Source organism: Saccopteryx bilineata, chromosome 11, assembly GCF_036850765.1.
Source record: "Saccopteryx bilineata isolate mSacBil1 chromosome 11, mSacBil1_pri_phased_curated, whole genome shotgun sequence".
In the NCBI taxonomy this organism is placed as follows: domain Eukaryota; kingdom Metazoa; phylum Chordata; class Mammalia; order Chiroptera; family Emballonuridae; genus Saccopteryx; species Saccopteryx bilineata.
The window spans coordinates 50,598,535-50,622,656 of NC_089500.1; the positions used below are offsets into that span (position 1 = coordinate 50,598,535).

At 36.9% G+C, this 24,122-nt stretch overlaps 1 protein-coding gene across 3 annotated transcripts in view; it reads left to right on the forward strand.

Moving 5' to 3' along the window:
• NDC80 (NDC80 kinetochore complex component) overlaps positions 1 to 23,822 on the forward strand; it is a 45,420-nt gene extending 21,598 nt beyond the window's left edge. For all 3 annotated transcript variants that reach the window (XM_066246650.1, XM_066246651.1, XM_066246648.1), the window contains 7 exons: positions 179 to 384; positions 5,362 to 5,514; positions 7,708 to 7,797; positions 15,174 to 15,266; positions 16,442 to 16,572; positions 19,618 to 19,720; positions 23,398 to 23,822. In XM_066246650.1, coding sequence (XP_066102747.1) covers positions 179 to 384; positions 5,362 to 5,514; positions 7,708 to 7,797; positions 15,174 to 15,266; positions 16,442 to 16,572; positions 19,618 to 19,720; positions 23,398 to 23,535 — 914 coding nt within the window. In that variant the 3' untranslated portion in view covers positions 23,536 to 23,822. The remainder of the gene's footprint in view (positions 1 to 178; positions 385 to 5,361; positions 5,515 to 7,707; positions 7,798 to 15,173; positions 15,267 to 16,441; positions 16,573 to 19,617; positions 19,721 to 23,397) is intronic.
• Positions 23,823 to 24,122: the final 300 nt, after the last annotated feature.

Genomic DNA, 24,122 nt, shown 5'->3' on the forward strand with positions numbered 1-24,122 from the left:
TCAGTCCCAAGCACAGAGGATAGCTTGGTTGATACGAGCATCGGCCCCAGGCGGGGTAGTTGGGTGAGTCCCAATAGGGGCTCATGTGAGAGTCAGTCTGTCTATCTCTCTTAAACAATTAATAAAGGCATACTTTCTTTCTAGAAATTGAAGGATTGTAACAATTTTTTTTACGCAGAACTAGAATGTGAAACAATGAAACAGGAGAATACTCGACTACAGAATATTGTTGATAACCAGAAGTACTCAGTTGCAGACATAGAGAGAATAAATCATGAAAGAAATGAATTGCAGCAGACCATTAATAAACTAACCAAGGACCTGGAGGATGAACAACAGCAGATGTGGAATGAGGAGCTAAAATATGCCAGAGGCAAAGAGGCGGTATGTCATTTCCTTTCCAGAGTGGCAGCTCACCAGAGCAGACCTTTGTAAAGGTCTGTCCTGATTAAGAACTGAGTGTGTAGAATAAATTGGCTAAACAGGTACAATTGTTTAGCATCGACATTTTACTAAAACGCACTCATCCCTTTATGTCAATTCAGTAGCCTTTTTCAGTCAAATTTGAGGTAGTCTTTTATTTTCAAACAGTAAGCCAAAATAAGCAAAATGTCTCCTAGGCCATGAAAATAATTTTAATAAATCCCATGCCTTTTATACAAGAAGAGGACGTGATTCACCTCTTAATTTATCTGTTCACTACTCAAACATTCATTTTAACTTCTGTTGTATACAAATCATGCTGGGCATAGAGGAAATAAAGATAAAAAGACACAGATTCTACCATCAAGAAACTTTTAGTATAGTTGATATTTTCTACCATGAGATAAGACCTTTAATAGGAATTTCTGTAAGGTACTGAGAAAACATTAGTATACTCAACCCAAATTTAGTGTGCATTGTGTGGGCAGATGGATCAGGCTTCCTTTGAGATAAAACCTGAACTGAATTGGGAAATGGAAGTAAGAGCTAGCATGGCAAGGGTACGGGAGTCAGCAAAGTATGTGGAAGCACGCAGAGAAAAAATAGCATGATGCACTCTAGTATCCTTAGCGTTTCACATGGCTGGTGATTAATAGCAAGGGACGGGGGCGTGGCAACAAATGAGATGTGAGAGATAAACATGGGCCAAACAGTGAAGATCATTGTCATATTCAGGATTTTATCTTGAAAACTCTTAAGAAGCCCTTAAAATTTTGTAAACAGATATGATCACATTTCAGAAAAATGGGGGGGGGGTTGTTTAGTGAGAGAGAGAGAGAGAGAAAGAGAGAGAAACAGATAGGAAGGGAAAGAAATGAGAAGCATCAACTCATAGTTGCGTCACTTTAGTTATTTATTGATTACTTCTCATATGTGCCTTGAAGGGTGGGCTCCAACCGAGCCAATGACCCTTAGCTCAAGCCAACAACCTTGGGCTTCAAGACAGCGACCTTTGGGCTCAAGCCAGCAAACACAGGATCATGTCAATTATCCCACACTCAAAGTGATGAGCCTGCGCACTCAAGCCGGCAACCTTAAGGCTTGGAACCTGGGACCTCAGCATCCCAGGTCAACACTAAATCCACAGCGCCAGCGTCGATCGGGCAGAAAAATCTGTTTTGATAATAGGAAAAATGGATTGGAAGATAGCAAAACAGCCAGATAAGGATATATGGCAGTAATGTGAGAATTTATAAGCTAAATTTGGATAATGCTAGTGGAGATTGAAAGAAGTGGATAGATTCTGACTACTTAAAAGGTAGAATGAAAAAGACCTGATGAAAAGAGGAGGAACAGTCACAGTGTCTGGCTTGGACAACTGAGCAAGTTACCCCTCAATCGGGAATAAAAGAGAAGTTACCAGTCAGCAATGGATGCTGGACCTATTGTGTTCATTGGACATTCAAGTGAAAATATCTAATGGGCTATTATATGGGTCTGGACTATCTGACTTAGCAATGTATAAATCAGTAAAAATCAGTATAAAGGACTTTAATGATTCAGCATTATCACCAACATATCACCAATGTTTTCTAAAACAATATAGTAACAAATTGTCTAGGAAAATTTTCCTATCAGTTTCACAGAAGTCTTTTATGCTATATACACTATTTTTATTCTTAAGAAAACTTATATAAAATTTGTTTTAAGGAAAGGAAAAGAAAGCATGTCTTTTAAAAGGCTCATTTTTTTAGGGTTCCAGACAAATATTTATTTGAAGTGTTTTACTCTAGTATTTTCAGTTACAAGTTTTGTTTGTAGGTATACTTCTAAAATTTAAATATCACTAAGAAGAAATTAATTTCTATCTTTTGGTCTAAAAGTAATACAATTTTATCCTATTACTTCTAGCACTTTTCTTAGTATAATATTTCTTATATATTTATCTTTATATTTTTCTTGTATGTTTACCACCATTGTTAAAAAGAAAAAAGTAGCTCAAATGTGGCTACACTTATGTAAGGGGCAATACTGCCTTTTCATCCTGGTCACATTATAGAGTATATTATAGGTAAAATGCAAACAGTTTCTAAATCAGTTTCTTAATAATTGCTTTATTAAGCCTGACCTGTGGTGGCGCAGTGGATAAAGCGTCAACCTGGAAACACTGAGGTTGCCGGTTCAAAACCCTGGCTTGCCTGGTCAAGGCACATATGGGAGTTGATGCTTCCTGCTCCTCCCTCTTCTCTCTTTCTCTCTCTCTCTCTCTTTCTCTCTCTCTCTCTGTATCTCCCCCCCTCCTCTCTAAAATGAATAAATAAATAAAAATTAAAAAAAAAAAAGAAAACCTTTCTTAAAAAAAAATAATAATAATTGCTTTATTAAAACCTGTATTTTAGGCCCTGGCCGGTTGGCTCAGCGGTAGAGTGTCGGCCTGGCATGCGGGGGACCCGGGTTCGATTCCCGGCCTGGGCACATAGGAGAAGCGCCCATTTGCTTCTCTACCCCCCCCCCTTCCTCTCTGTCTCTCTCTTCCCCTCCCGCAGCCAAGGCTCCATTGGAGCAAAGATGGCCCGGGCGCTGGGGATGGCTCCTTGGCCTCTGCCCCAGGCGCTAGAGTGGCTCTGGTCTCGGCAGAGCGACACCCGGAGGGGCAGAGCATCGCCCCTGGTGGGCGTGCCGGGTGGATCCCGGTCGGGCACATGCGGGAGTCTGTCTGACTGTCTCTCCCCGTTTCCAGCTTCAGAAAAGTACAAAAAAAAAAAAACCTGTATTTTAACACCTATATATGTAATTCTTAATCTGGAATACACAGTTCAGGATCAAAAATAAGTGTTACCTCCCTTTTTGGCTCTATTTCACTGTAATTTTGCTTTGTTTTAACCATCTGTACTCCGTCAACCTCCTAACCCTCTAGTAATCTCTATTTTTTTATATTAAGGAGAAAAATATGCATCCATAAGAAATCGCCTGTCTTTGAACCTTGAATTTGGTAAATCTGTGTTTTAGCCCTGAATTGCCACATCATGCCTATGTCACTTGAGTGTGTCATCTAAGCTGTCATAGTTTCAGTTTCCTTATTTATAAAATGAAGTGTGGTTAGACTAGATTGGTGAATCTGAAATGAGTTACCTCAACAGTTACTGAGTATATTTTTATCTCTTGAGCATTGTGGGAAAGAAGAAGTTAGGAACCTCTGGGCTAGGTAAACTCTCAGTTTAACTAGCTAAAACTAGCTGTACTAAAAAGAATGCTACTTTTGATTTGGAAGATGAAGCTGAAAGAAATAAAATTATCAGGAAAGTAGATAAGCAGTAGCCTAATGAAGAACCACAACAGGACCATGGACACTGAACTAAGTAAGCCCTTGGGTCCTGGGTAAGAGATAGTAAAGAATGGTGGCAGAATGCAAAAGTTTAGTATAAATATTTCATTCATCATTTTTTTTCTGAACTAATTTTTATTCTCTGTGCCACCTCTGGCTTTTGGTAGCCTTTTGGAGTTCTTCTTTGAGACAGACTTTGAGAGTGCATCTAGAATCATCAGGAAAGAGTTAACCAGATTTCACTGTCTAAATTGGTTGTGGGGAGGAGACACGTGTCACATATTTGCTCTCCCTGTAGTTAGACATGATAAAGGACATGGGCTTGGGAACGAGCCCATTTTGATCAATGAAATGCTAGTAAAGAACAGAAGAAACTATCCCTAGTACTATTTAGTGTAAGGATAAATAGACATGCATATCTTAGTAGTCCCTAGAAAGCTACTATACAACAAATGGTAGTTGAGATAATTTCCTGATTCATCAATAAGAAATCTTAAATTTAATAAGTGTGTAGAGCTAGTAAATTTTTGGAAATGGCAAATTATTTAAGCAAGTTCCAATGGGTGGCCCTGGCCGGTTGGCTCAGCGGTAGAGCGTCGGCCTAGCGTGCGGAGGACCCGGGTTCGATTCCCGGCCAGGGCACATAGGAGAAGCGCCCATTTGCTTCTCCACCCCTCCGCCGCGCTTTCCTCTCTGTCTCTCTCTTCCCCTCCCGCAGCCAAGGCTCCATTGGAGCAAAGATGGCCCGGGCGCTGGGCATGGCTCTGTGGCCTCTGCCTCAGGTGCTAGAGTGGCTCTGGTCGCAATATGGCGACGCCCAGGATGGGCAGAGCATCGCCCCCTGGGGGGCAGAGCACCGCCCCTGGTGGGCGTGCCGGGTGGATTCCGGTCGGGCGCATGCGGGAGTCTGTCTGACTGTCTCTCCCTGTTTCCAGCTTCAGAAAAATGAAAAAAATAAAATAAAAAAAAAAAAAAAAAAAAAAAGTTCCAATGGGTGCTTTTGCCATTGCGTTTTTTCACTCAAAGGATTCTTTTTTATAGATGGTAATAGCAACAAGGGAATAAGCATGTATTAAATGGAGGAAGCAGTATGAAAACAAATTGCCTCGACTCTGAAGATTCATTTCTCTACTCCAATACTTAGTATCTACTATATGCCAAGTACTATTCTGGGTGCTGGGGATTCGACTGCTTCCGCAGAGCTTATATTCAGGTGGTGGTGATGAACAAATGCATGTCACTGAAATCAAAATCTTTAACCAACTGTTAGCAAGATATTATCATTAGTTTTAAGTTTTTTGACCTATGTATGTACCTAAGTTTGGTTTGCTTCATATCTCTTCCTTTATATCTGCTTATTGGTTCTATAAGTTATTTTTAAAGGGAGGGGAGTGGATTTTCATTAATAACAAAATAAATGTAGACTCATTCCAAACTATTTGTCAGACAAATGGAAGAACAGTAGTTAATATACTGCTTATAGTATACTAAATTACTACACTACTAAAAAGATAATATAATTTTGTGTAAAATTAGAGAAATGCCTATTGAAAACCATTTGGAATGGGGTTGTTTGTTTTTTTAACATTTCTTTTTGTGTTCTCATCTTATAGATTGAAACACAATTAGCAGAGTATCACAAGTTGGCTAGAAAATTAAAACTTATCCCTAAAGGTGCTGAGAATTCCAAAGGTTATGACTTTGAAATAAAGTTTAATCCTGAAGCTGGTGCCAACTGCCTTGTCAAATACAGAGTTCAAGTTTATGTAAGTAATAATGAGTACATCAGAGGTTTTCAAATTATATCATTGATGTCTGATGCATATGTCTGTAAGTAAAAGTTTAGATTTCAGCATATCTGTAACTCAGTACTAAACATAGAAATAAATACTGGAAGTTTTTATCTTCTTTGTTCTTGGTAGAAAAAAATTCTCCTATTATACATTACTCTTAGAATTATAATACCTTTTCTTCCTCCCTACCTATTTTATCTGTTTAACTATCCAGTAGAATATTGTGCTTTATTAGAAGTCTTTACAAAGTATGGTAACAAGATCAGTTCTTCCCAGAATGGAGAGAAAAGAATCCACAGAGAGATGGCAAACCTGAAATGAATCTTGGAAGATTATGGGGGTTGTCTGTGGGAAAAAGTTTCAGGCACAAGTACACACATGAAAACATGAAATATAATAGAGCATTAAGAGACTTCAGCAATCAGTGATGAGGAATCTGTACCTGATTGTTAAATATGTCAAAGGATGTAATTTGGGGAAGAAAAATTTTAAATTGCTCTTTACAACTTAATTATTCACAAATTTTACTATTTTAGTGGCCCCCTAAAATGTCCATTTTTAAAATACTTAATTTTTTAATATAAGAATGTCAATTCTAAAGTTAAACAATTTCTCCTTGAGAATTATTTATTCCTTCAATGAATTATTCAGTACATACGTTCCATGTTAGCTAGGTGCTGGAAATAAAATACCCACAATGATAAAGTTCCTGTTTTCCCAGAGATTACAGTTTATTTGGTCGATAGACTGTTTAAGTAAAGCTAGACTTGTTTTCAATTTTTAAAAAAACCAACCAGTAAACATTTGGTCTTTTACTGAATTATTTCTCAAGCAATTGCTAGGTAGGTAGGCAGATAGCCAGGCAACCAGACAGAGAGTTGACTGACCATTGTTTTGAGTAGTTTGACATGACTAATTTAAAAAATAATTACCTGAATTAAATCACTGTAAAAAACATCCATTGCAAAAAGAGTACATATGCTCAGAAAAGGAGGAAACATTTTTTAGAATAATTTTACATAATAATAGAGCAATAGAAATAGAATTAAGAAGTTACCATTTCAACTGTCACAATATTTGGAGAAAAGTTAAGAAGACATTATACCTTTTGAAACTGAAGAGCCCAAAATTAAAACGCACCTAAAACCTCAAAAGACCAACTGAAAACAGTAACATACAGGGGCTTCTCTAGGAGTGATAGAAATGTTTTGGAACTAGAGGTGATGGTTATATAATATGGTGGATTACTAAATGCCTCTGGATTGTACACTTTAAAATTTAATTTTAAGTTAACTTTATTTTAACTTAATTATTTCAGTTTAACCATTTAAAGTATAAGTTTTACTTTAATAAAAATAATAATAATGTGGAGCAGTGAATGCTATGTTGAATTAAAATCAGTAAAATAGCAGAAAAGCATAAGAAATACAAACATATAAGAGCTTCGGGTTGGTGAATGTGTGGAGATGCTGGGAGAGTGGCAAAGCCCAGAGAGCACGCAAGGCCCGTGCCCCTTCCCAGGCACCTCACTCTGTGTGTCTGTAGTCTGGCTGTTCCGGAGTCATATTCTATATAAATAAACTGGTAAACATTTACCTATGTAGGCCTCCCACCTTTCTTTATTTACAGAACAACCTATAAATCTCGACAGTAGAATGTTGAGATGTTCCTCATTTCTTTTGCAGCTTCAGAGTCCTCCATTGTGTAGCTTATTCAACCAGACCCTGCTCTAGTCTCTGCTCTTACAATATAGTTGCAACGGGTAGGGTAAAAGGAAATAAATAGAAGCAGGTAATTGTAAGACTAAAAAGTTGAAAAGGATTAATAGAAATGATGCATTTGGAGAATATAATAAATTGTTTCTGAGATGGCATTAAACTAAGTGTACTTATTAATCTACTGTTTAATAACAGTAGATTCCAGAATGATAAGCAAATGTAGAATTTTGTATGTATTCAAAACCAAAAGCAAGTTAAATTCTATAGCAATGTTTAATTACATTAAAAATTAATTTTACATTCTTAATGTTATGTTTAAATTCAGAATATCACGAATTCACTCTTTCTCCAAAAGTGGTTCCTTCTGTCACATTGTATAGATACCTCATGAGAGGAACTGCGTATTTACTTGTGTCATGTGTAACACACATTCCTATGTATTTTATAGGTACCACTCAAGGAACTCTTGAACCAAACTGAAGAGGACAGTAATAAAGCTCTAAATAAAAAAATGGGGTTAGATGACACTTTAGAACAAGTAAGTAACAACACATAGTCATTAAGAGCAAAAAGAAGATTTTTTTAAACAAAATTACATGCAATTTGTGGTTTCTAATTGCTAAGGAATAAATTTTTAATAAAATATGAAAAATGAGTGGACTTAGAAACTTTTAAAGTAATTTTTAAAGTAACTTAAACATCCTAGACTTTACGTATCATCTATAATGAAGGAATATATGTAACTGAGGGCATTCCCCTTTGTTTTTAATGGAGAATTGCCACTTTTAACTTGAAATAATTTAATAATACTCCTTTTTATGCTAAAAGGTTTTTGAGATGGCTACCTTAAAGGTAGATGTGTAGTATTTGGGGTTAAAATGAACTAGGGAAAGAAATTCCTTACCAGGTTTCTCATTGTGGACAGAGGCATTCAGGGAAACTCACATTTAAGTATCTTTGAAAGTCTATTTCCAAAAGTAGTTTTTAAAAAGTTTCTGCTTCTGAAATACACCGATATCCCTGAAAGTGAACACTACTATGCTATTTTTAGAGTAAGCATTGTTATAGCTGATTAAGAAGAGTTAAGCTACTCGAATGCAAACAAAAGGTATTATTGATATGACACTAAACACTTAAGAGGAAAGTCCTTGGTAGTTCAGCTCTCCAAGAACGGTTGTGTTCTGTCTCACAGATTTCAAGATACATTCCCACCACCACCACCACCTCACTTGTCCACGTTTTTCCCCACTACAGTTTTAGTTACCCTGGTCAGCTGCAGTCCAGAAATATTAAATGGAAAATTTCAGAAATAAACAATTTGTAAGTTTTAAATTACACGCTATTCTGAATTACATGATGAAATTTTAAGACATCTTGGTCCCTCCCACCCATGATGTGCATCATCCCTTTGATGTGCCTATTCACACTTCATATGCAACTCATCTACCCGCTTATTTAGTCGCTTAGTAGCCATCTCAGGTATCACATGGACTGTTGCAGCATTTCAGTGCTTGTGTTTAAGTGAGTATATTTAGGGGTTAGTACCATCTGTGGTTTCAGGCATCCACTGGCGGTCATAAAACTTAGCCCACACAATTAAGGGAGGCTTGTCTTTTCTCAGAATAGAAAGCTTTATTTTCCTCATCTGGAAATAAAGCCTATGGTGTTTCACAAATGCAGGTAAGCCACATATTTTTAAATGTTAACAAATTCTATCAAGACTAGAAAGAATTTTCCACTCAAAAAAAAATAGAAAAATTTATAACATATAAGTAAGGAGTTTCATGATACTATTGTTATAACTTGGTGTTTCTAACGGAGTATGGAAAGAAGGTAAGGAATTAGGACTGCTTTTAACAGGTGTTTCAGAGGAATGATGGTTATTTAAGATGAACTGTTCCTATAGCTGGCTTCACTTTGATTTCTCCCTTTTGTTAGAATGGGCACTTGCAAATCTAGAGATTCTCAAAAAGGATGAATTCTGTGTGACTAAAACATGTTTCAGATTTGCAGTGAAACTTTTTAAAGGCTATAGACAGGAAAACTGAGTAGGAATGGAGGTTATAAGATGCATACTATAGGCTAGTCAGTGTTCCAAAGATAAAGATAACTGAGTTTATGTGAAATATAAATTTCCATTTGGAGAAGACTGATGGGTAGTTACAGTAATCAGATTTGTATTTTCGTAAAATCATTTGGGCATAGAAAAAATGGAAATAGTGGGGGAAGCAACTAAAATTGTTGAGGTTAACCTATTATAGTAGAAACAGAAGAAAGGGAATAGGGTAAGGAAATGTTAAGAGTGTAGAACCCAAGCATTTCAGGCTGAGTGTAAAACCTAGAAGAGAAAGAAATATCAACAATGACTTCCATTTTTCTAGTGTGGGCCATCTAGAAGGAGAATAATGAGTGCTGCGGTGGTGAGGACAGTGCTAGAGATTTGAGCTCTATCTATGGGACATAGACCTCCAAAAGGAAGGTGAAGCAATAGATTCAGAACATAAGAGAGAGATTGGGCCCAAACATACAGATTTCAGGATATTTGGCATGTATGTAATATTTGAATATGAGTGACATTTCTTAGGAGACTGTGTACAGAAAAGTGGCAGAGGATTGAATCTTGAAAAAGAACAGCATTGAAGGATTAGAAAAGGAAGAAGATTCTGGGAAAAACACGTAGGAGAAGCAGACATAATAGTTGGAGACCAATTAGAGGAAAATAATAGGCTATCAAAGCCAAAGTAGGGAAGACTTGCCAAAATAGGAGTGATCCTAATTAAATGTACTGTGCTAATTATTTTATAATATGTATATATAGCAAATCATTGTGTTTCACACCCTAAAACCATATACAATGTTCTGTTAATTATATCTCAGTGAAACTGGAGAACAAAGGGAGTGATCAGTAACGTCATGTTTCAGAGACTAAGGACAAACTATTTTTTCATTTTGACAATCTGTTTAACCAGGTTGAGATGGCATAAGGTAAAATAGCTATTTGAAATAATAAAGTTTAAACTTTAATATATTAGAATAACAAAACTAATCAGTGTGAAAAGTACTTTAAAACAATTTAAAAAATTATTTTAGGAAAATACAAATGAGAAATTGATATACCATACAGATGGAATTTATTTGAATTATGAAGTAATGTAGTACAAACACATCTTTAAAAAACTTCATTTATAAGGCTAGTGTAACCTTCTTACCACAACCTGATAAACACATCACAAAAGAAAAAAAACCAGCCTGACCTGTGGTGGCGCAGTGGATAAAGCGTCGACCTGGAAATGCTGAGGTCGCCATTTCGAAACCCTGGGCTTGCCTGGTCAAGGCACATATGGGAGTTGATGCTTCCAGCTCCTCCCTACCTTCTCTTTCTCTCTCTATCTCCTCTCTCTCTCCCTCTCTGTCTCTTTCTCTCCCTTTCTCCTCTCTAAAATGAATTTTAAAAATTTTTTTAAAAATTACACTTATAAATGTAAAGTTTAAATATTAGCAACTAAAATTTATTCGGCAGATATTTTTTTGAGAGCCTGCCATATATCTAGTATTTTTGTAATTGATGTGAATGATACAGTATCTGCCTTTTTGAACTCTTTCAAGTGAAGAGCCTCAAAACAATTATTTCCATCTTAACATTCTTGTAAATGCATCATGCTGTGGATTCTCGTGATACACTTATCTAAAATCAGCACAAGTTTCTTTCTGAAGGAAGTGGTAGCTGATCTCAGTTGTACATAACAAGTAGGAATTGGCCAATGGATTACACAGAAGGATACACGCACACCGCTGAAGGTCCAGAGACCAAAGAGCGTAGCATGTTAATGAATCACCATGAGTATAATAAGTAGGATAAGGGAGAAGCCCATAGTAACAAGGACTTACTTATGAAGGGGCTTATCAGTTCTTGCTTACTGGCTAAATTTTATTCTGTAGGCATCAGGGACCATTGAAATCTCGCAATCAGAGAATAACATCTGTGTATTGTTTTAAGTTCACAGTATTGCCATTTTGGAGAATAGAGGCACAGTTAAGAGACCTCACAGTAACCTGAATGATAAATGGTAAGGAGTCAAAGTTAAGGCTATTGTAATGAAGATGAAGAAGAGATTTAAAGATGGAAACAACATAATATAGTGGTCCATTTGGATGTAAAATTTAAGGAAGAGAGAATTAATAATGTACAGGTGTCCAGCTTCGGTGTATGACTTTAAAGGAAAATTATTCATGACACTTGTTAAAGATGACTGTATTCAAAGGTGGGGGCTATTACAATGGTGTTTTGTAGTAGACACGAGAGATTGGTCTCAACTCCAAATACAACAAAGAAAAGTAGGAATTTATAGCCAAGACGCAGGGTGGAGTTTAGTGGATAGAAATTTATTGAGAGGAAACTCAGGGTCAGGGGAGATTATGGCTAAACCAACCTAAGAGTTCTTACAGAAGACAAGAATGGGGGGTGGAAGATGATATTGAGGGTGGGGGGATTCTGCACCTGTCCAGGTGGCGGTGCAGTGGATAGAGTGTCGGACTGGGATGTGCAGGACCCAGATTTGAGACCCTGAGCTCACCAGGTTGAGCCCAAGGTCACTGGCTTGAGCAAGGGGTCACTTGGTCTGCTGTAGCCCCCCAGTCAAGGCACATATGAGAAATCAATCAATAAACAACTAAGGAGCCGCAACAAAGAATTGATGTTTCTCATCACTCTCTCTGTCTCTGCCACACACAAAAAAGTGTCTTAGCAGGATTCTTGGTAAAATTGAACAGTACAGAGATAGCTGAGTGAATGAGACAATTCAGAAGAGCATAAAAAGTTTTCTTACAGAGAATATTTGTCTGTGGTAGTGTTCTAGAACCTAGATAAAGGATACAAGAGAAAGGTCTGGAAGAGAGAATTTCACACTGGGATATGCTGAGTTTCAGTTTTCTGGGTCACCAAAGTGAAGAATGTCCAATAGGCAGTTGGAGTTTGGAGATATACAGATAGATGTTTCTTAGTATGCAGCTAATTAAAACCAGGAAATTTCTCAGTTGGTGAGAATGAGAGCTCTCACGTGAGCAAATGAAAATATAGCCAAGATCAGAGTCCTGGGAGAACATCCACGTCAAAGTGAAAGCAGAGAAAGAAAGTTAAAAGGAAGAATTAGAAGGACCTCCAAAAAGTTAAAGAGGAAAGCAGGAGTTTACATGGTCTTAAAAACCAAGGAAGAGGATTTCAGAAGGGAGCCAACCAATGTTACTCCGATTCCGAATATCAAGGCTAAAAGTTGTTCATTTGCTTTTTAGCAACTAGGATGGTTACTAGTGACATCTGCAAAAGCAGAGGAGCCAGAGAGCATATTACTGTGGATCGAAACTTAAATGGTAGGAGATGAAAGATACTATGGTATGAAATAGGTTACTCTTTGTGGACTATGACAAATTAGATTGTTATAAAAATGTTTGTGTCTAAGGAAAGGAAATGAAACAGTTATAAAGTGGTATATTGGAAAGGTTTTTGTTTTTGGTGGTTTTATTTGAGGATTCTTTATGGGGGAGGGTGTTGGTTTTAACTATAAGAGACGGAGTTCAAGGGCAAGAGGATAAAATTTTTAAAAATTAAGAGCAGCAGGGATTGATGATATAAAGAAATATGAAAGCATAGGATCCAGAGAAGAGCTGGAAATCTGTTCATGAGGAAATGGGTATCCTATATCCTGAAACTGACTGGAAGGAAAAAGGGAAGGTTTCATACAAGTATCTTGGTTGTCTGGAGACAAGAAGTGATGGAATTCCCTTTTGTGGCTCTATCTTCTTATAAGCAACTTTAGAGCTCTTTATTGAATGAAAGAAAGAAACAAAGGAGGTAGACTAGAGGAAGTATGCCCAAGTAGTAGCAGTAGTCCTTTTTGGTTGCAAAATTATCATTGATGATTATTATTTTCTTTCATTTTTTCTGTTTACCAGTTGGAAATGTGTATTTGTCATAATCAAGTGGGGAAATGTTTAATTAATTCGTGAAACTTTAGTAAAGCTGACATGAAAATATAAGCTCCTCAGAGATAAGTAAACCTGATTTTGAACAACCATGAGCATCTAGTGGAAGTGCTGGTGATCTGGGTGTCCATTGTTCTTACTGCAGTTGAATTCAGTGAAACAACTTGCATAGTAATTACTTCAGAAGTAAAGGATATTTGATTAGAAGCAAATTTATAGCTTCAGTAGCCATAGTATTTAAGATAATGGAAAAGGCAGGTGGTATAGAAAAAGTCCTTAGAGATGGAACATCCAGGTTTGAGTTCTGGGCGTATGCTGGTTGCATGATCTTGAGTAAATAGCATTCTTTTCAGGGCACTCTTTTTATATGTGAAATAGGATAGGAATGATGATTGAAGTATATGCGAGTTTCTTTAACGTGTTCTCATTTTTTTATTACCATCCTACCTTTCACTAAATAACAATAGCTTCACTAAATTTTCCTCAAAACATATATATATAAATTTTTTAAATATATGTAAATGTAGAACATTACTTTTAAAGAAAGATGTCAGTTTATACATTTTACTATTTTGTTTCCTATGGGAAATATTTTCCTCTTGATCTAGCTGAAAATGTTCTGTATTACCAATATCAACTGGTATCAGCACTTAGCAGGAAATGAACTATTGAAACACTTTTCCTTCAGTTTTAGTTTCAATATATCTTCTTTTATATATAAATAAATTTTTATTTTAATGGGGTGACATCAATAAATCAGGGTACATATATTCAAAGAAAACATTTCCAGATTATCTTGTCATTTAGTTCTGTTGCATACCCATCACCCAAAGAGAGAGTGTCCTCCGTCACCCTCTATCCAGTTTTCTTTGTACCCCTCCCCCTCCCCCTCTCCCTCATTCCCTCCCCCCACCCCCCCATAACCACCACACTCCTGTCCATGTCTCTTAGTCTCTTTTTTATGTCCCACCAATGTATGGAATCCTGCAGTTCTTGTTTTTTTCTGATTCACTTATTTCACTCCGCATAATGTTATCAAGATTCCACCATTCTGCTGTAAGTGATCTGATGTCATCATTTCTTCTAGCTGAATAGTATACTATGGTATATATGTGCCCCATCTTCTTTATCCAGTCTTCTATTTTTTTACAGTGATTAAAAGCCTTTAAGCAAACTCTTGGCCAATACAGCAAGAATCCATAAAAGAGTAGTGTCCTTAACATGTTCACCAAGTCCAAGTTGGCCCCATCACCATGCCAAATCCCTGAAAAATGCAACCCAACCACAGTTTAGTCTGTTAGGAGCTGTCACAGGGAGCAGGAGTCCAGGAAAAGTCCACATCCAGGAAAAGTTTCAATATATCTTAAAGCTCAAGGTTAAATGTAATTGCTTTATTACTCTTTGGAAAAATGCATTGACTGTAAGCAATTAGCAAATGTTGCCCAATAAAATCCATATGAATAGGTGTTTTAATATCCCAGAAGGTAAACAGAAATAGAAAGCTAGAAAACTAATGTAGAAGCAAAAATAATTTATATTTTTTAATAAATTGAAAATAAATAAATAAATTTAATAAAAAACATAGTATATAATATTTATATAATACTGTATATATGAGAGCTTAAAAGCATTCCCACAGCAACTAGTGGAAAAACATAATGCTATCCTTCCTTTACTGGGAATTAAGCCACGCTTTTGATTCCTAACTAATGTCCTACTATACCACTCTGCATTTAAACATTAATTGCAGATTTTCTTGAAATTAACTCCTCTTTGGAATAATAAATTCTTAAGACAAATGATAGGGGAGTATTCAAAAGAACTAGAAGAAATCACATGGTTTAGTTAGTTAATTTGTTAATATGAGTTTTGTAACTTATTTTAAAATTTTTGATGTATGGGAATGATTTCTTATCTAAAGTTTTATTCCCCAAGTTAAATACAATGGTAACAGAAAGCAAGAGAAGTGTAAGAACTCTGAAAGAAGAAATTCAAAAGCTGGATGATCTTTACCAACAAAAAGTTAAGGTAAGAACTTTGCCACACTTTGTATAGATTAGCCAAAGCTATGCCATTATTGACTGACCCTGTAACTTGTGTTGTAGTTTTGTCTTCTCTTCAAAGTTTATGGAAAGGAGTTATTTTATTCTTTTAAATGACTGTTTTTGGACTTGGGCTATTTCACTGGACTTGAGGGAATGGTAAATATGTTTACTCTGTCACTAATATTCTGTACTCACATTGTGATTTAGGATTCCTGTAAGACCAAACCATGTTTTAAACATAATTTCGTTTACTTTCTATGGAGATTTAGTGGTAACTATTCCTAAATCTTAAACCCCAATAAGGCCGTTTGTATATGTGATTGCATATAAAGTATCATTACAAACTGACTATGTTGGCAATATTCCGGAAATCATTTACATGAAATCCGAACTATGGGTAAAATAATGAAATGTATTCTCTACCTCCTCTAACCGTGCTTCTGGCCAGCATTTTACTTAGGAAGGTACTCAAAGTGTGATGACTGTTCGTTATCAGTTAATACATCTTACATGAAAATTTTAACCATACGAATATTTTTTACATAATTACACCAACAAAGTATTAGGAATTGAAAACTTTTCTCTTGCCCTATAGAATTTTAGGGCTTATACATTTTTTAAGCTGTGTAAAATTTTTAGAAAATACACCAACAGTAATATGGTCTACATGTGAAATAGGCATTTGGTAATCAGTTTTGTTTTTTTTATATGTCCTCTATGACAACACCTTTTTTTTCTGTAAAGCACTTAAGTGACTTTTTATATTTCGTCTTGAGAAATCTAAGAATTGATTAATTTGGGCTGCTTAAATAGTAGTATGAAAGTTATCCACATTTTGAGTTATAAAAACAGCATCTTTGATGCTCATGGAAAAAAATTAAATCACGGTATCAAAATTTCCTATAGTTCAGACTTGAAAAATACTGCTGAAAGAATTTTATTCAGGCTTGTTGAGGTCACATTTATGTTTACAGTATAAGATTCCTAAAAGAGTATTATCTCTTACATGTAAAGCAGTAAGAATCCTTAGAATACAAATGATTCAACCTGACTTTTCAGAATGCTTTCATAAATTTTTTAAAGTCCATTTAAAGTATATAGAATGTGAATATTAAAAGAAATCTATATAACCATGGCTTTATCCTGTTATTCTAATAGGAAGCTGAGGAAGAGGACAACAAATGTGCCAGTGAGCTGCAGTCCTTGGAGAAACACAAGCACACGCTGGAGAGTGCTGTTAACGACGGCCTCAGTGAAGCTATGAATGAATTAGATTCTATTCAGCGGGAGTAAGTTCATTTCACCAAGATTTATCATGTTATTTTCAGTTTAATTATTTGACATTGCTATAAAACTAAATCTATATTTACTTGCTTTAAACTGTGTTGTAGAGCTTTTTGAAGGTGAGGGAATAGTAAATAGAACTTGGCAAAATAGCTTGTAATGTGAAGATACTTTCCCCAGAAAAATACATTGTGCTGCTATTATAGCTACTGGCTCCTTCCTTTTTAGATCAAATTTAATAAATGGCTTTTTGTTCTTGGAAACAATATAAAATTTTAAATCAATTCAAATAACTTTTTCTATTAGTAAATTTTAATTAAATTTCACTAAAGTTTAATAAACTTCACTCAGCTCACATTTTAAAGATAGAGTTTCTAGCCTGACCAGGTGGTGGCACAGTGGATAGAGCATCGGACTGGGATGTGGAGGACCCAGTTTCAAGACCCCGAGGTTGCCAGCTTGAGCACGGGCTCATCTGGTTTGAGCAGGGCTCACCAGCATGAGCCCAAGGTCGCTGGCTCAAGCAAGGGGTCACTTGGTCTGCTGTAGCCCCCCAGTCAAGGCACATATGAGAAATCAATCAACAAACTAAGGCGCCGCAACAAAGAATTGATGTTTCTCATCTCTCTCCCTTCCTGTCTGTCCCTATCTGTCCCTCTGATTCTCTCTGTCTCTGCCACACAAAAAAAGATATAGTTTCTAGAAATTAGGTATATATAAACTATATTATACTATAAATCACATAGTCAGTCTGCTTGCTATAACGCAACACGTGCCTTCGTAATATTTACTATGCTATACAAAATCTATGATAAGAATCACAGGACCTGTAGGAAAATTGTGTTTGGAGCCCAACACAAAATCTCTGTCAGTGACACATAAACAAAACTGGGACCTAATGAAAATGCTAGCACAATTGTAAGCATGTTTAATATTTAACACATAAATACTATGATAAATATCATTCTTTATTTTTAAAAGACCTGAAGTTTGTGTGGGGAAATGAGTATCCAAAGGGTTGCGTTATTGAGGAGAGGTAGGAAGAGGGTTATCCAAATTAAATGGAAGGTTGTAACACCAGATTTGGATACATGTGGCTCATCATACATGTGATGAACTGAGGGAGTATTTTGTGTCTTATGTATTTCTTTGCATATGGATTCAGCTGAGTACAGTTTTCTGCATTCACCTAATGTTTCTCAAGAAGGAAATTGGAATCAGCAAATGCAAATTTTACATTATGCTCAAATTGCTACCTAATATATCCAATTGAAACAAATACGTATTTCCAAACAAGCATTATAACAACTGACTGGGTTCTGCTATATGTTACATTTCTTAGAAGTTCTTCATTATCAAAGTATACATTGCCAAGTTTTCTCTTTTGGTTTTCCTTATAATTTTAAAACTTACATAGGAAAAAATTTAGGCACAACATGTAATAACTATAACTAAAAATAGACTTTTTTTCTTATAGAATATTCTGCCTTTATATATATAATTCTCTACTACAACATCTATAAAATTAATATTCTAAATAGATAATTCACAGGTTATATAATTCTTAAGTGGCCTTCAAATAACTTTTAAAAATCTGACTTTAAGGTTAGAAGTATAACCCATAAGAAAATCACAGTTCTGGTCCTGACCTTTGGCTCAGTAGTAGAGCGTCGGCCCAGTGTGTGGAAGTCCCCAGGTTTGATTCCCAGTCAGGGCACACAGGAGAAGTGACCTGCTTCTCCACCCCTCCTCCTCCTCTCTCTCTCTCCCCCTTTCTCCTCTCCCTCTCTTCCTCCCTCTCTCACTCGCCCCCCACCTCCTGTCCTACAGCCATGGCTCAAATGGTTTGAGCAATTTGACCCCAGGCACTGAGAATGGCTCCAGCAGGTGCTGAAATGGCTCCATTCCAAGCAACTTGGAGCAGCAGCCCCAGATGGGCAGAGCATCACCCCCTAGTGGACTTGCTGAGTGAATCCTGGTCAGGACACATGCGGGAGTCTGTCTCTACCTCCCTGCCTCCCTGCCTCACTACCTCTCACTTAATTAAAACAAAAAGAAAGAGAGAGAGAGAGAAAGGAAGAAAATCACAGTTCTTCATTTTCTTTTTTTTAGCGAGAAAGGGAGAGACAGTAAGGGAGAGAGATGAGAAGCATCAACTCATAGTTGCAGCACCTTAGTTGTTCATTGATTGCATTCTCATATGTGCCTTGTTGGGGCGGGCAGTCCAGGCCAGCCAGCGACCATGGAGTCATGTCTATAATCCCATGCTCAAGCCAGCGACCTTAGGGTTTCAAACCTGGGTCCTCAGTGTACCAGGCAGACAATCTATCCACTGTGCTACCACCTGGTCAGGCGTTCACTTTCTTATTTATAGCCTAGGGATAGTCAACTCAGTTGAAGGTTTTTTTGGCTTGCAGTTTTTGTTTTGAATTTGAATTTGAAGGCCTAAAAACAAGACCCCTGCTCTCCCATTTAAGTATTTTTAATGTGTTGCCTCTGAAAACATTTGTGAAGAGGAATTTTTACTCTAAATGCTATTATGCATGATAATTATAGAAAAATATTAGATCAAGAATTAAGGCCTGACCTGTGGTGGCGCAGTGGATAAAGCATCGACCTGGAATGCTGAGGTCACCAGTTCAAAACCCTGGGCTTGCCTGCTCAAGGCACATATGGGAGTTGATGCTTCCTGCTCCTCCCCCCTTCTCTCTCTCTCCCTTTCTCTCTCTTTTTCCTCCTCTAAAATGAATTTTTTTAAAAAGGATTAAGTTTACAATCATTTTGGAGACTTAGGTAATTTGCTCCCAAGCTTTGTATGTTAAAGATTGAGGTCTTTTTGCTGTTTGTTGCTTGCAAGGGATCTTTGAATATATTTTTACTTCCGTTTTAATGATTGAAAATTGGACCTCTATGAATTATACATATAACAACAGCAGATATCCCTATCAGAACCTGGTTTTATTGAATATGAAAAGGAGAAGTGAACTAACTAGAACTGATATATTAAGTTTTTTTTCTAGACAACTCAAACAAGAGTTTTTATTCCACAGATACCAACTAGTTGTACAGACCACAACTGAAGAGAGACGAAAAGTGGGGAATAACTTGCAGTGTCTTTTAGAGATGGTTGCTACACATGTGGGGTCTGTGGAGGTAAGTGTGTGAAGGGCTTTTCTACATTTTAAAAAAGCTTTAAAACTTTCATATATTTCTGTTTGGGAAATATGATCTTGTGTAAAGTTATCAGAAGAATCCTTTCTAGCAGTATTGCAAAGAGACACTTATACATCTCATAAAGTGATCTGTTTTGTTCACAGAAACAACAGTGATATTACATTAATAGTATAGAATGCGGTGGCTAACTTTGCTCTCCATACTGAAAACATTTTAGTACATTAAAGTTTTCACTCAGATGAAAGAGCATGTTATGACAAATATTTTTTTCTGTTAATTTCATATAAACAGAATAAAGTATTTCTGAAACATGAAGTTTACCTTATTCTCACCTTTTACATAGCTTGACAGTTTAACAGTAAAACTATTCCTCCAATCCGCTGTACAGAATCCAAAAGCTAAGATCAAATGCTAAACTTCGAAATTCCTAGATAACTTATTAGGTGATACATTCTCAGTTGTGAATGGTTTAAAGAAAGAAGACTCGTTATTTCACATTAATAGGCCTCCATGTTGTGAAAGCAGAGCATGTGATGTCCTGCTTCTCCTCCTCTCTGCTGAAAGACGGGGAACTGCCGCTCTCGTGCTTGCAGTGCTCTTCACTGCTTAGTGGTGAAAACTAAGAAAAGCGGCCCTGGCCGGTTGACTCACTGGTAGAGGATCGGGCAGCGCGTTGATGTGCTGGGTTCAGTTCCCTGTCAGAGCACACAGGAGAAGCGCCCATCTGCTTTTCCACCCCTCCCTACCTCACTTCTCTCTCTCTCCATCTCTCCCCCTCTCCCTCTCTTTTTCTCCCTCTTTTTCCCTCTCTCTAGCTTTCCCTCTCTCTCCTCCTCCCTCCCTCTCTCCCTCTCTCCCCCTACCCTCTCCTCCCTTTCCACCTCCCCTCCTACAGCCATGGCTCAATTAGAGCAAGTTGGCCTGGGGTGCTGAGGATGGCTTCATGGCCTCCACCTTAGGCACTAAAATACGACTCTGGTTGCAATGGAGCAATGCCCCAAATGGGCCGAGCATCATCCCCCAGTGAGCATGCCAGATGGATCCCAGTTGGGCACATGTGTGAGTCAATCTCTGCCTTCCCTCCTTTCATTAAAATGAGGAAAAAAAATAAACTAAGAAGAGCATCCTGGATTCTACATCAGAAAACCTGAGTTCTACCCACTTCTTCTAATTCAACCACTTACTAGCTCTATAGTCTTTAATATCCTTTTTCAACCACAGACCAGAAAATTATTTGAGTGATTACTTTCTCATTCTCCAAGGATGGTGTATAATGATATATAATAGTTTTATTCTGGGTTCATAAGAGAAATAGCCAGTCCCTGGCTGGGCAGCTTGGTTGGATTGTTGTCCCAGTGCACCAAGGTTGCAGGTTCGATACAAGAAGCAACCAATGAATATGAATAGGTGGGACAACAAATCAATGTTTCTCTCTCCCCTCCCTTTTCCTCCCTTCACCCTCCCTTTCTAAAATCAGTAAATTAAATTATAAATGAGATCTATTCATTCATAATATACGATTGTTGGCCTAGATTGGGAAAGTCTGCTTGTATGTATCATTTGACTTCTTTGGTCTTTACTTGCTTCTTCTGTAAACTGACAGGGTTGTGCTAAATAATTGCCAACATGCTTTGTACCTCTATCTGTCATAACTATTACTGTATTCTTAGTGTTGTTAATGTAGGAGTGATTTATCACAACAGATTTATATGAAAGATATGTACAGTTAAAGTTTTAATCAGTTAATATAAAATTAAGTTTGAAACTAATGATAAATTACTATTTTTAATTTCTGTGTAGTTTAATGTTATTAAAGAAGGTCAGATTATATTAAAAAATACTTACTTATTTTGAGCACTTATTTTGCACTATGCAGAATTCACAGTTAGCCAGTAAATTATAGAAGGAGCATAGGTAGTCAACCAATCATCACTAAAACCGAATGTGGAGAAATTTTAGGAGTGATGAAATTATACTACAGACAACAGAGGAATAGTATCTTCAGATGGTATATTTTCCATGGAACAGTGTGTTTCTTTGAGCAGATCCTGGTGGAGCCCAGTACAGGTCCTTGTAGCTTGATGTTCTAGACTAGGAGATAGAAAACTGTAGCCTGCAGTTTGTGCTTACAGCCTAATTTTGTGAATAAAGTTTTATTGGAACACACTGATTCACTTCCATATTATCTGTGGCTGCTTTCCCACTACAACAGCAGGGCTCAGCAAGTGCAACAAAGACCATCTGGTGTATTTCAGACCTGCAAAGCCTAGAATTTTCAGAGAGAATATAGCTCTGTCAGCACCTTGATTTCAGACTTCTAGCCTCCAGAACTATAAGAGAAGAAATCTGTTGTAAGCCACCTAATTTGTTGTGATTTGTTATGGAATTATATTTGAAATAGTAAAAAATCAAACTGGTATATTAGTTTCATATTGGTACCATACCACATTATCACCAATTTAATGGCTTAAAGCAGCACAAAGTTATTTTCTTATATTTCTGGTGGTCAGAGACTAAAATGGGGCCTCTGGGCTGCAGTCCTTGTTGAGGCCAACTATAGTCCTTGGCTTGTGGCTTCTTCCTGTATCTTCAAAGCCAGTAGCACAGCATCTGCTAACCTCTCTGACTTCTCTTTTTCCTGAGATCCTATCTCTGTGTGACACTGCTCATTCCCTCGTACAAGGACCCCTGTGATATTGTTGGACCTACCAGGATAATACAGAATAATCTTTCCTTGAGATTCTTAGCTTATACCTTCAAGTTTCTTTTGTCATATAAGATAACATATTCACAGGTTCTGAGAATTAGGACATGGACATCTTTGGAGAGGCTGCTTATTCAGCCTACCATGCCTGGAAACAAACATACATTAACAGTAAAGTGGATAAGTAATATATTCATTCAATAGAATACTATACAGCAGTACATGAATAAGCTATAGCTGTATGAATTAACAGGAATGAATCTTAAAATTGTGAATAAAATAAGTCATAGAACATTACATTTAATATCATTCAGTAAATATGAAGGTTGTTCCCAAGTACTACCACTAAACTATAGTGCGTGTGTGTGTGTGTGTGTGTTTAGCAAAGTGGTTGTCTCTGGGGAGAAAAGAGAGGATATGATTAGAAAAGGGCACAGAGGAGCCTACCTAGTGATACAAGAGAATTTTTTTTACTTCTTTTCTTAGAAATGGTACACTCTGGCTCTGGCTGGTTGTCTCAGTGGTAGAGCATCAGCCCAGCATATGGATATCCCAGGTTCAATTCCCGGTCAGGGCACACAGGAGAAGGGACCATCTGTTTCTCCACCCCTCCCCCCCTTTCTCTCTCTCTCTCTCTCTCTCTCTCTCTCTTCCTCTCCTTCGGCCATAGCTTTCGACTGTCTCAAGCAAGTGGCCTCAGGTACTGAGGATTGCTCTCTGGCCTCCACCTCAGGTGCTAAAAATAAATAAATAATGGCTCGGTTGCTGAGCAATGGCTGCAGATGGGCAGAGCATCGCCCTCTAGTGGGCTTGCCAGATGGATCCTGGTTGGCATGCATGCGGGAGTTTGTCTCCACCTCCCTGCCTCTCACTTAAAAAAAAATGGTATAGTCTTGTCTGTAATTTTGACAAACACTTAAAAGAAATTAACAATTGCCATTGTTTTCACCAGAAACACCTTGAGGAACAGATTTCTAAAGTTGATAGAGAGTATGAAGAACATGTGTCTGAAGACCTCTTGGAAAATATTAGAGAGATTGGAGAAAAGTATAAGAAGAAAGCTGCTCTAATTAAGTCTTCTGATGAATAAAGAGAAAATATTGATTAAGCAAGAACTTTATTAACAGTGTAAATTTTTAAATTTTTCTTTGTAGGTTTGAAAAATTGCTAACATATCTTATACTCCTTCTTACAATGAAGTCTCATGACTGCGTATTCCTATGCCTGTAAAATTTTTGTAAATTTTATAAATCTAGTTAATTCATTTAAAGTATGTATAACCTGAAATTATGAAAATGTGTTTGTTGTCTTTAGATGTGAGCACCAACTATATTATGTACCCAGGGTTTATAAAATGTTATCAATAAAGTGTGGGGGGTTTTTTCCTGATGTCTCTGCATCTCTTCAGATGGTTAGAATGGTACTTTGATCTAAACCAGTGGTAGTCAACCTGGTCCCTACCGCCCACTAGTGGGCGTTCCAGCTTTCATGGTGAGCGGTGGCGGAGCAACCACAGTATAAGTAAAAAGATAGATTTAACTATAGTAAGTTGTTTTATAAAGACTTATTCTGCCAAATTTAGCGAAAATCCGACATAAAGTACTTGGTAAGTAATTATTATTATATGCTTTAACTTGCTGTAACTCTGCTTTATAAGTTTTATAAAGTAAAGTTACT